The sequence below is a fragment of the Pan paniscus genome, chromosome 9 (genome assembly GCF_029289425.2).
Source record: "Pan paniscus chromosome 9, NHGRI_mPanPan1-v2.0_pri, whole genome shotgun sequence".
Classification (NCBI taxonomy): Eukaryota; Metazoa; Chordata; class Mammalia; order Primates; family Hominidae; genus Pan; species Pan paniscus.
The window spans coordinates 78,855,486-78,867,782 of NC_073258.2; the positions used below are offsets into that span (position 1 = coordinate 78,855,486).

Sequence of the window (12,297 nt, forward strand, 5' to 3'; positions counted from 1 at the left end):
AAAAGAAAATTCAGACTACCCTAGCTATACTGCAGAAGGAGATGCCAAAGCTGCCTGCCAACACATCAGGGCCCATCCTAAGCACAGAGGATACAAGCTGGATCATCCATGTCTGGTTCAGCTGTGTCAAAAAATGGGTGGGTGCTCAGAAGCTCTGGCACCAAGGGAAGCACCAGGGTTGGATGCCGACTTCCCAGAAACTTCAAGCACCTGAAACAAACAAATAAGAATGCACATCAACAAATTAGTAAAGTTAGTCCTTTGAAAAGTACTAGGAACTGGAATCAGAAAACCTGAACTGGAATTGGAAATTCTCAACCATATACTTTTGCTAACTCTATGACTTCAGATAAGTCACCCAGTTATTCTGGAACTCGGTTAATTCATCTAAAAAAACTGGTTATTATAAAGATAAAAGAACTGGTTATTTAACCAAGAGCCATTTCCCCCATCTTTCTTCCTGAGAGAGCCCTGATTTTACTCAGGTATCAGGCAGGCAGCAAAGTGCTCGGAAAAGGCAGGTCCAGCCCAAGAGCTGAACCACTATTGGTCTAAACCCATCATGGCAATCCCATTCTCATTTTCCAGTGACTGGTTTGCTGGTGGGCAAGTAAGCCAGTTCTAGACAATGGAGCACGAGAGTATGCTGGCTGGGGAGCTTCTCAGGGATGTTTTTGCAAATCAAAAGAGCAATGCATGAAAGGGAATGACCCTTCCTTTCTGTCTTGAGATATTATCTTATGAGGCAGCCATCTTACAACTATGAGAAGAAAGCCGGCCGGGTGTGGTGGCTCACGCCTATAATCCCAACACTTTGCGAGGCCGAAGTGGCTGGATCAGGAGTTCAAGAGATCAAGACCATCCTGGCCAACATGGTAAAACCCCATCTCTACTAAAAATACAAAAATTAGCTGGGCATGGTGGCACGGGCCTGTAGTCCCAGCTACTCGGGAGGCTGAGGCAGGAGAATCGCTTGAACCTGGAAAGCGGAGGTTCAGTGAGCCAATATTATGCCAATGCACTCCACCCTGGCGATAAAGAGAGACTCTGTCTCAAAAAAAAAAAAGCCAAGAGAACTGCAGAGAAACCAAAGAGAGCCCTGGTAACCTGTTGAATGACCAATCCTGAAACCAACCTTCTGACCACTTGTTATGAAAAAACAGACTTATTGGCTAAGATATTTTTAATCAGATTGTCTTTTTTATTTGTGGGCAAAAACATTCTGATTGATATCCTGGGTGAAGTCCTGAAATCACAGATCTGTCTGAAACTAAGTAGCCTTATGCAAGTAAATTTTTTCATCTACAAAATGAGATTAAAAGTCATTACTTCATAGTTGCTATACACATTAAATAACTAACATAAAGTACTTAGCAAAGTGTCTGTCACATAGTAAGAACTCAATGTTAGCTATTATAACTACATGAGGGCCCTTTATAAACTATAAGAAACTATAAAAGCAAGGTAATTATATATTTTTATTATTGTTTATGGTTTTTTTTTTTTTTTTTTGAGACTGAGTCTTGCTCTGCTGCCCAGGCTGGCATGCAGTGGCACAATCTCGGCTCACTGCAACCTCTGCTTCCAGGGTTCAAGCAGTTCTCCTGCCTTCGCCTCCCGAGTATCTGGGATTACAGGTGTGTGCCACCAGGCCCGGCAGATTTTTGCATTTTTAGTAGAGATGAGGTTTCACCATGTTGGCCAGGGTGGTCTTGAACTCCTGACCTCAGGTGATCCACCCGCCCCAGCCTCCCAAAGTGCTGGGATTATAGGCGTGAGCCACTGCACCCAGCCAATTTAGTGCACCTTCTAAACCAGAACTTAATGAATAAAAAATAATAAGGCCAGGCACAGTGGCTCATGCCTGTAATCCCAGCACTTTGGGAGGCCGGGGCAGGGGGATCACCTGAGGTCAGGAGTTCAAGACCAGCCTAACCAACATGGTACTACCCCATCTCTACTAAAAAAAAAAAACAAAAATTAGTTGGGGTATGGTGGCGTGCAACCTATAATCCCAGTTACTCGAGAAGCTGAGGCAGGAGAATCGCTTGAACCCAGGAGGCAGAAGTTGCAGTGAGCTGAGATCACGCCACTGCATTCTAGTCAGGGTGACAGAGCGAGACTCCATCTCAAAAAAAAAAAGTAACAAAACAAAACACTATATAGGAGAAAGAGGAAATCTAATTAATTTATTTCTATACTTGTAACAGCTACCACAAGGGTTGGTGCATAGTCAGCACACAGCAGGCACATAATATTTGCTAGGTGGATAGATGCACAAATTAGTAAGTAATCTAAAATGTGATACTCAGCTTAGGAATCAGATTCCTGAGAGTTCGGTTAAGTTGAATCAGGTTTCTAAAGTAAAGGCAAAATTCAGGGCCGTACTACCCTCAATCTATAAGGACGGAACAAATGTCAGCATTATACATTTACCACATTATGGGACTCAGTGAGTAAATGGGCAAAAAAGTCATTACTTCCATATGGAGTCCCTATCAGTAGGGTACTTGGTTAAATTTTTCAGCAGCTCCACCAATGCAAGATGAATCCCTTCTTTGGTTGAAACATTAGTACAGCATAAGAGTTCATGAAGAGCCTCTCGAATATCTCTGGATGAATCCTTTTAAAAAAAAGTAATAATAATAGTAGTTACTGTTGGTTAGCAGACTCAGCCTCTATCTACCATCCCCTTCTCCCCAGCCACCTTCCCATCTAGGGTGGCCATGTAACAAAGTATGTGGAAGTTTTTTAGCTGAAATTCCTGAAATATCTTTCATTTTACTGATAAAGGACCAGAGGCAGTAGCTTTATCCTCTTTGTTCTTTAACCTTCCTTTTCCATCCTATCTGGAACTCAATCATGATGCTGAAGGTACAAGAGCCTTTTTGCAACTAGGAAAAAGGACAGGCTAAGAAGAAAGGCTAAGAGAGAGGCTGGGAATGGCCAGTTAGCAGAACACTCAGAACACACATACTTATTAAGTTTGCCATCTTATACAGGCACAGTTTGTGGCATCCCAAAACAATTACAACAGTAACATCAAAGATCACTGATCACAGATCACTGTAACAGATGTAATAATGAAAAAGTTTGAAATATTGCAAGAATTACCAAAATGTGACACAGACATAAAGTGAGCACATGCTATTGGAAAAATGGCACCAATAGACTTGCTCAATGCATGGTTGCCGCAATCTCTCAATTTATTAAAAAAACACAATATCTGCAAAGCCCAATAAAGAGAGGTATACCTGTATGTGTTAAATGGAGGAGTGAGGGAAAAAGTCAATCTATCTGAAGTGAATTTCAAGATTTCAAGAATGAGAAATATTAAAAGAGAGGCAAATCGAAATGTCACTCCTATCCATAAAATTCTGCAACAGTTTTCCATAATGTTAGAATAAAATCCAGACATCTTAAAATGACCTACAAGGCTCTCCACCTGTCCCTAATCCCCTCTCAGACTTCATCTCATGCCACATTTCTACTTTCTCACTGTGGTTCACTCCTACTGGCTTTCTCTCTATTCTGCAAACACAACAAAGCTCACTTGTGTTTTAGAGCCTTTCCACTAGCTGTTGCCTCTACCTGAAGTTATTCTCCCAGTCTTCACATAGCTAGCTTCTGTTTATCATTCAAGACTCAACTTGAACATCATCTCCTCAGAAAGTCTTTACTAACCACTCAAATTACAGAGAAATTCCCCATTCCTCCATCATACTGTTTATCTTCTGCAAAACATTTATCACCATCTGAAATCATTTTGTTTGTTTACTCCGCCTCTCTTTAGAATATAAGTTTTACGACAGCAGGGATCCTGCCTGTTTTGATATCCCTATATTTCTAATACATAGACAGTGCTTGTTGAATAAAGAAGTGAATTTTTCTAGGCAGGGTAGGATCTTGACATAGCAGGAAAAAAAAAAGGCAAATTCCAGCTGGAAGGGTCAGCAAGGTAAGGCTCAAAGCAATGAAGCCCAGTGACACAGAAAATATAAGGGAGAAGTGCACAGCAGGGTGGAAGAATAGTCTACTGTAAGTTTATATTGGTCTGAACTCCTGAAAAGAATTAAAAGGCAAGGATTCTTTGTGAGTTATATACATAAGTACTCACAAATAAGCATACCTGTGAACAATTCTGTACATCAAAACATAGCTTGGAACATAGCTCAGCTACTCAGCAAACACTTACCGAGCACCTAATTGTGCCAGACACTGCTGCAAGACATTGGTAATAAAAAAATGAAGAGTCAGCCAGGCACGGTGGCTCACACCATAATCCCAGCACTTTGGGAGGCCAAGGTGGGTGGATCACTTGAGGTCAGGAGTTCGAGACCAGCCTGGCCAATATGGTGAAACACCATCTCTATTAAAAGAAATATATACAAAAATTAGTATTGTGGTGCGTGCCTGTAATCCCAGCTGCTCAGGAGACTGAGGCAGGAGAATTGCTTGAACCCAGGAGGTGAAGGTTGCAGTAAGCCAAGATAGCACCACCGCACTCCACCCTGGGGAACAGAGCGAGACTCAGCCTCAAAAAAAAAAAAAAAAAAAAAAAAAGGAAAGGAAAGGAAAGGAAAACGGAAAAGAAAAAGAAAAGGAAAGGAAAGGAAAACAAAAGAGAAAAGAAAAGTCAAGACACCTTGAGGAGCTCACAGTCTTATGAAATAGAGAATTACTGAAAAATGCTAGAGCAGTATACACAGGGTGCTATGGGAATAGAGTGGTGGCATTTAGCCCACCCAGTGCTGGGAGTAACAGTTAGGGAAGGCTTCCTGGATATGTTACCTAATATAGGCTGTGGGAATAAGTGGACATCTCCTGGGTTAAAGTGGCAGTTTTGCAAACTGTGGGGGAAAATTACATTGAAGGTAAAATTGTGAGGAAAAGCAATATGTGTAGGAAAGTGGCTTCAGCATAAAGTTCAAGGTGAGGAATGGTGGAAAAGAAAGCTAAAAAGGAAAGGAGTGGCTAGGCTATGTATGAGGCCACCCATGAAGAACCGCACATAGAATGTAAACTTATTTTTAGGAAAAAATACACGAAAAAATTATAAAGATTTATAATTCAGGAAAAATCTTAGTAGAAGTGCTAAGCAGCTGAGAGAATGGTAGGGACCTTCAAAACCAAAGCACCAGCTATTCTTTAAAGTACGCAGTAGAAATCTGTTACAAGTGTTCTAAAAACTAAGCACCTAATCACTATCCCTTTCACATCTGAACCCCAACTTCCCCCAAAAAGGAAACCAGAGGACAAACCCCATTTATGAATACTCTGAAGAACTTGAGTAGTTGCAATTAAAATCCAGACATTTTAGAAAAATAATAGAAGAACCACCTAGAGCCGTACGGCCTGGGAAGCAACTCTGTGTTTACATTCTGGTTCAGCCACTAACTCAGACAACTTATTTTTTTCTCTGTAAAATTCCCAGGGTAGAATGAATCAATCCCTAAGAGCACTTGCTGCTATAACAGCCTATGATTCACTACAAGAATAAAATCAAATTAAAGGTTGAAAAGAACTCTTCATTATTTAGCCCCTACCTTATCTATAGCCATGTCCTCCACTCTTCCATCTCTTCAACTCTACGCTATCATTATAATAAACTCTTTTTAGTTCCTTGAATATATCATATTCTGTCTTATCTCTGCATCTTTAGACATTGCTCCCTCTGTCTGGTACCCTTTCATCCTACCACCAGTGTCACTTCTCCTTTAAAAAAGATGCACTTCAGCCTGAGTGACAGAGTGAGACCCTGTCTCAAAAGAAGAAGGCAAAAAAAAGCCTAGTTAAGTCCTACTCCTCCTTCAAGTGTCCACTACAGCACTTCCTCCTTTTTCCCAACCTCACCTCAGCCAATTCAGGTTAGACACTATGTATTCCCTAGGCATCCTATCCTTTCTTGATCACAGAAAGACCAAGCTTATTCAAATTTCCTGTTTCATAGTCAATTTCTTCCATCTTAGGGGAGGGGTATGGTGAGAAAACAGAACTGTGCTCCCTGATATACTGTTCTGTCACCAATGCCTAGCACAATACCTGATTTTAACTGGGGGGGGGGGGGTGAGGGATGAAGAAATGAGTAACAAATTAGAAACACTCACCTCTAGCACAGCCAGGACAGTGTCAAGCTGATCTTCTCGGAGGGTGATGTTGTTAGAGATTTTTCTCATGGTATGTATGGACTGCAGACGTACTTCCTCAATTTCATCGTTGAACATGTCAACTAGGAAATCAAGGCACTTCTCAGCAAAAGAGGGTGAAGACTGGGCCAACATGCAGAGGGCCTCCACAGCAGCAATACGAACCTCTAGAAAAAAGAACAAATGAAATTGCACATCAGGCTGGGCACAGTGGCTCACGCCTGTAATCCCAGCACTTTGGGAGGCCAAGGGAGGCAGATCACTTGAGCCCGCCTATGCAACGTGGTAAAACTCTGTTTCTACCAAAAATATTAAAAAATTAGCTGGGTGTGGTAGCGTGCGCCTGTTGTCTCAGCTACTTGGGAGGCTGAGAAGGGAGGATCACTTGAACCTGGGAGGCAGAAATTACAGTTAGCCAAGGTCATGCCACTGCACTCCAGCCTGGTGACAGAATGAGACCCTATCTCAAAACAAAACACACAAAAAACAAATTAGCCAAGTGTGGTGGCACACGCCTATAGTCCCATCTACTTGGGAGGCTGAGGCAGGAAGATCACTTGTGCCCAGGAGTTTGAGGCTGCAGTGAGCCATGATCGTGCCACTACACTCCATCCTGGTGACAGAGTGGGCCCCTGTCTCAAAAAAAAAAAAACCTCCAAAAACAAAAAAACAAAAACTGCACATCAGCCAGGTGCAGTGCCATACACCAAAGTCCTAGCTACTCAGGAAGCTGAGGTGGAAGGATCATTTGAGCTCAGGAGTTCAAGGCTGGTCTGAGCAACACACTGAAGCCCCATATTTTATATATATATAAAGTAACTCATATCAAATTAAGAGCCATGGGAAAAGTCCAAGATGGATTCCTTCTCCTTCAGGCTGTCTTCTATTCTCTACTCCCCTCATTCTATAAACTCTCCCTGGGAGATCTCTATGCCCACAGTTTCACATACTACCCACCTTAACGTCGATCTAAGAACATGGACTTTAGTATCACAAGGACTATGGCTTAAATCTGACACCACATATATGTGATGAAGTCACATGTCTGTCTACATTAACTTCTTGAAAATTAAATTGTCTTACTTATCTCAGTATTCTGACCACAGTACTTTTTAAAAAGTCAGTTAGTAAATAATGTTATCATTAAGATTAAAGTAGACTAAATATCATTGTTCGAATTTTAGAGGTAAGATTCAGCAATGTGGATTCATTTGCCTCAAAGTGAATGAGGGCAGGAATAGGACCAATACTCAGGTCTGTTGATTGTAGGCTAAAATCATATAGTAGTTAAGGATACATGCTTGGAATGATAGAGGTCTCAGAGCAAACTGTAGTGAATGATCCCTCCACTAAGTTGGAGGGTGATCTTGAATAAGTAACTCAACTTCCTGGCACCTCAAATTTCTCACCTGGTAAATGGAGATAATACTCATTTCCTTACAGAGTTGTTAGGACTAAATGAGATAATACAGGTAAACCACATAGGGACCCTGCCTGGCATATTTTAAGGGCTCAATAAGTATCACCTAGGGTATAGGTTTGGGTTCTGTAAGTACCCTGAAAACAGAGGCATGTTTTCCACCCCTTGGCATGCTCAGAACATGTAAACAATAAAGCCACTGATCCGAGGAAGCCCTTTCTTGATTCACTAATAAGTGGGTCCTGAACACGTATTATATGCTAGGTGCAGTACTAAGGGCTAGGATACAAAGATGAGAAATGAGTAAGACACAGAAAATGCTCACAAGACTTCTATACATGGTTGTTTTTTTCTAGTGATTCCCATATGCTTCTGTAACAAAATGGACTATTCCAAAACAAAATAAAACAAAAAGTACCTAAAGTTGTGGTTAAAACTCACAAACACAAATTCCTCTTTGTATAAAGAAAGGTTTTATAGACATGTTAAAAGTAGAGTTACTACATTAAAGACAGATGATTCAGGTTTTTCTTGGTAGTTATGAATTCCTCCTTTTTATCAGAAGAGAACAATTTTCTTCACTTCACAATAATATAATTTAAACACGAAATTGCTAATTATAAGGCAAGCTAGAGATAAACCCAAACATGTTAAGTGCTGGCTCTTCCTCCTAGAATTTTATCCATTACACCACACTGACTCATATGTAACCTTTGCAAGTCCACCAAGGCAATCAGGAAGGAACTTCTGATCAGAAAGAGATAATCATTGTGACCTCAGCTGATAGAATTCCAAGCAGAAGCAAAGAAATGTGGTATTTTACTTTGCCTGAACGGCCAGACTATAAGCAAGAAAATTGATGTTTTCCACTGAACTTTTTGGAATGTTGAAGATATGTCGGCCAGGTATGTCACGCCTGTAATTCCAGCACTTTGAGAGGCCAAGGCAGGAGGATTACTTGAGCCCAGGAGTTCAACACCAGCCTGGGCAACATAGTGAGACCCCATCTCTATAAAAAAAGTTAATTAAAAATAAATAAATAATATGTCACAGATTCCCTATGGGTACAGAGCAGAGAAAAGGAATCTACTATACTATATTTTAAAAAAGACTGATCCTCAGCATCTGCACATGTATAATTGGATCCAGACTTAGCTACCTATTAGGTTTGTACTTAGTACTAAAGATACAAAGATGAACAAAAGCAAGACTATCCCCCAGGCTTACAAACAAGAACAGTTAATTGCATTACAGAGTGATGACTGTTGCCATGGAAAAGCACAGGGAATGTAAGAAAATGCATATGAAGAAATATAGCTCAATCAATGGGATCAGAGGTGGCTTTCTGTAATATGTGATCCCTAAAAACAATAACTAAAAGAGCTGCTAAGCCAAAAGAAAGAAAAAGGCCTTTCTAGAAGAAAAGCTGCATGCACAAAGTCCCAAAAAGGAGGGAGAAGATGGATAAATTAGAAGACTAGAAGTATGTGAGGCACTACACTAGAGTGAACAGCTAGTGAAATAAGGCTCCATTTCATTCCCAGCAATGCATCCCTAAAACCCAAATTTTCCCAGAACTGTATAAATGTGATAAAATTAGAAAGCTGTCATACCTGATACCTGGTTATGGTATACTCACTTTTTAAACTTAAGTTAATTTGATTACATCTTAATAACATTTGTAACATGAAGGATAAATCCTTGAGGAGATGGATACCTATTCTATATGATGTGATTATTTCATATTTCATGCCTGTATCAAAACATCTCATGTACCCCTTAAATATATATACTAGTATGGAACCAAAAAAGGGCCCACATAGCCAAGACAATTCTAAGCAAAAAGAACAAAGCTGGAGGCCTCATGCTACCTGACTTCAAACTATACTACAAGGCTACAGTAACCAAAACAGCATAGTACTGGCACCAAAACAGATATATAGACCAATGGAACAGAATAGAGGCCTCAGAAATAACACCACACATCTACAACCATCTGATCTTTGACAAACCTGACAAAAACAACCAACAGGGAAAGGATTCCCTATTTAATAAATGGTGTTAGGAAAACTGGCTAGCCATATGCAGAAAACTGAAACTGGATCCCTTCCTTACACTTTATACAAAAATTAACTCAAGATGGATTAAAGACTTAAACATAAGACCTAAAACCATAAAAACCCTAGAAGAAAATCTAGGCAATACCATTCAGGACGTAGGCATGGGCAAAGACTTCATGACTAAAACACCAAAAGCAACGGCAATGAAGCCAAAATTGAGAAATGGGATCTAATTAAACTAAAGAGCTTCTGCACAGCAAAAGAAACTATCATCAGAGTGAACAGGCAACCTATAGAATGGGAGAAAATTTTTGTAACCTATCCATCTGACAAAGAGCTAATATCCAGAATCTACAAGGAACTTAAACAAATTTACAAAAAAAAACCATGACCCCATCAAAAAGTGGGCAAAGGATATGAAAAGACACTTCTCAAAAGAAGACATTTATGCGACCAACAAACATATTTAAAAAAGCTCATCATCACTGGTCATTAGAGAAATGCAAATCAAAACCACAATGAAATACCATCTCACACCAGTTAGAATGGCGATCATTAAAAAGTCAGGAAACAACAGATGCTGGAGAAGATGTGGAGAAACAGGAACACTTTTACACTGTTGGTGGGAGCGTAAATTAGTTCAGCCATTGTGGAAGACAGTGTAACGATTCCTCAAGGATCTAGAACCAGAAATACCATTTGACCCAGCAATCCCATTACTGGGCATATACCCAAAGCATTATAAATCATTCTACTATAAGAACACATGCACACATATGTTTATTGCAGCACTATTCACAATAGTAAAGACTTGGAACCAACCCAAAGGCCCATCAATGATAGACTGGATAAAGAAAATGTGGCACATATACACCATGGAATACCACGCAGCCATAAAAAAGGATGCGTTCATGTTCTTTGCAGGGACATGGCTGAAGCTGGAAACCATCATTCTCAGCAAACTAGCACAAGAACAGAAAACCAAACACCACATGTTCTCACTCATAAGTGGGAGGTGAACAATGAGAACACATGGACACTGAAGGTGGGGGGGCATCACACACTGGGGCCTGTCAGGGGGTGGGGGGCTGGGGGAGGGATAGCATTAGGAGAAATACCTAACGTAGATGATGGGTTGACGGGTGCAGCAAACCACCATGGCACGTGTATCACCTATGTAACAAACCTGCACGTTCTGCACATGTACCCCAGAACTTAAAAGTATTAAAAAAAGTATTTAAAAAATCTTAATGGCAAACTGAAAACTGTATAACTAAATCATATAAATGTTAAAAGTGGCCCTCTCCCTGTCCCTCTCCGTCCCCCTCTCCATCCCCCTCTCCCCACAGTCTCCCTCTCCCTCTCTCTCCACGGTCTCCCTCTGATGCCGAGCCCGAAGCTGGACTGTACTGCCACCATCTCGGCTCACTGCAACCTCCCTGCCTGATTCTCCTGCCTCAGCCTGACGAGTGCCTGGGATTGCAGGCACGCGCCGCCACGTCTGACTGGTTTTCGTATTTTTTTGGTGGAGACGGGGTTTCACTGTGTTGGCCGGGCTGGTCTCCAGCTCCTAACCGCCAGTGATCTGCCAGCCTCAGCCTCCTGAGGTGCTGGGATTGCAGATGGAGTCTCGCTAATTCAGTGCTCAATGTTGCCCAGGCTGGAGCGCAGTGGCGTGATCTCGGCTCGCTACAACCTCCACCTCCCAGCCGCCTGCCTTGGCCTCCCAAAGTGCCGAGATTGCAGCCTCTGCCCGGCCGCCACCCCGTCTGGGAAGTGAAGAGCGTCTCTGCCTGGCCGCCCATCATCTGGGATGAGAGGAGCCCCTCTGCCCGGCCGTCCAGTCTGGGAAGTGAGGAGCGCCTCTTCCCGACCGCCATCCCGTCTAGGAAGTGAGGAGCGTCTCTGCCCGGCCGCCCATCGTCTGAGATGTGGGGAGCGCCTCTGCCCCGCCACCCCGTCTGGGATGTGAGGAGCGCCTCTGCCCGGCCGCGACCCCGTGTGGGAGGTGAGGAGCGTCTCTGCCCGGCCGCCCCCTATGAGAAGTGAAGAGCCCCTCCGCCCAGCAGCCGCCCCGTCTGGGAAGTGAGGAGCGTCTCCGCCCGGCAGCCGCCCCATCCGGGAGGTGTGCCCAGCAGCTCATTGAGAGCGGGCCATGATGACAATGGTGGTTTTGTGGAGTGGAGAAGGGGGAAATGTGGGGAGGGGATGGAGGGGTCGGATTGTTGCTGTGTCTGTGTAGAGAGAAGTGGACTTAGGAGACTCCATTTTGTTCTGTACTAAGAAAAATTCTTCTGCCTTGGGATGCTGTTAATCTATGACCTTACCCCTAACCCCGTGCTCTCTGAAAAATGTGCTGTGTCCACTCAGGGTTAAATGGATTAAGGGTGGTGCAAGATGTGCTTTGTTAAACAGATGCTTGAAGGCAGCATGCTCTTTAAGAGTCATCACCACTCCCTAATCTCAAGTAGCCAGGGACACAAACACTGCGGAAGGCCACAGGGTCCTCTGCCTAGGAAAACCAGAGACCCTTGTTCACTTGCTTATCTGCTGACCTTCCCTCCACTATTGCCCTATGACCCTGCCAAATCCCCCTCTCCGAGAAACACCCAAGAATGATCAATAAATACTAAAAAAAAAAAAAAAAAAAGAATGATGCAAATGCCTAGAT

General features: G+C 42.4%; 1 protein-coding gene across 1 annotated transcript in view; it reads right to left on the reverse strand.

Annotated features, from left to right (window-relative positions):
* Positions 1–12,297, reverse strand: part of INTS4 (integrator complex subunit 4) — a 116,868-nt gene that overhangs the window by 44,042 nt on the left and 60,529 nt on the right. The window contains exons 11-13 of the mRNA XM_034933433.3: positions 6,108–6,313; positions 2,481–2,623; positions 95–210 (exon numbers count right to left, since the gene is read on the reverse strand). Of these exons, the coding sequence (XP_034789324.1) occupies positions 95–210; positions 2,481–2,623; positions 6,108–6,313 (465 nt within the window). The remainder of the gene's footprint in view (positions 1–94; positions 211–2,480; positions 2,624–6,107; positions 6,314–12,297) is intronic.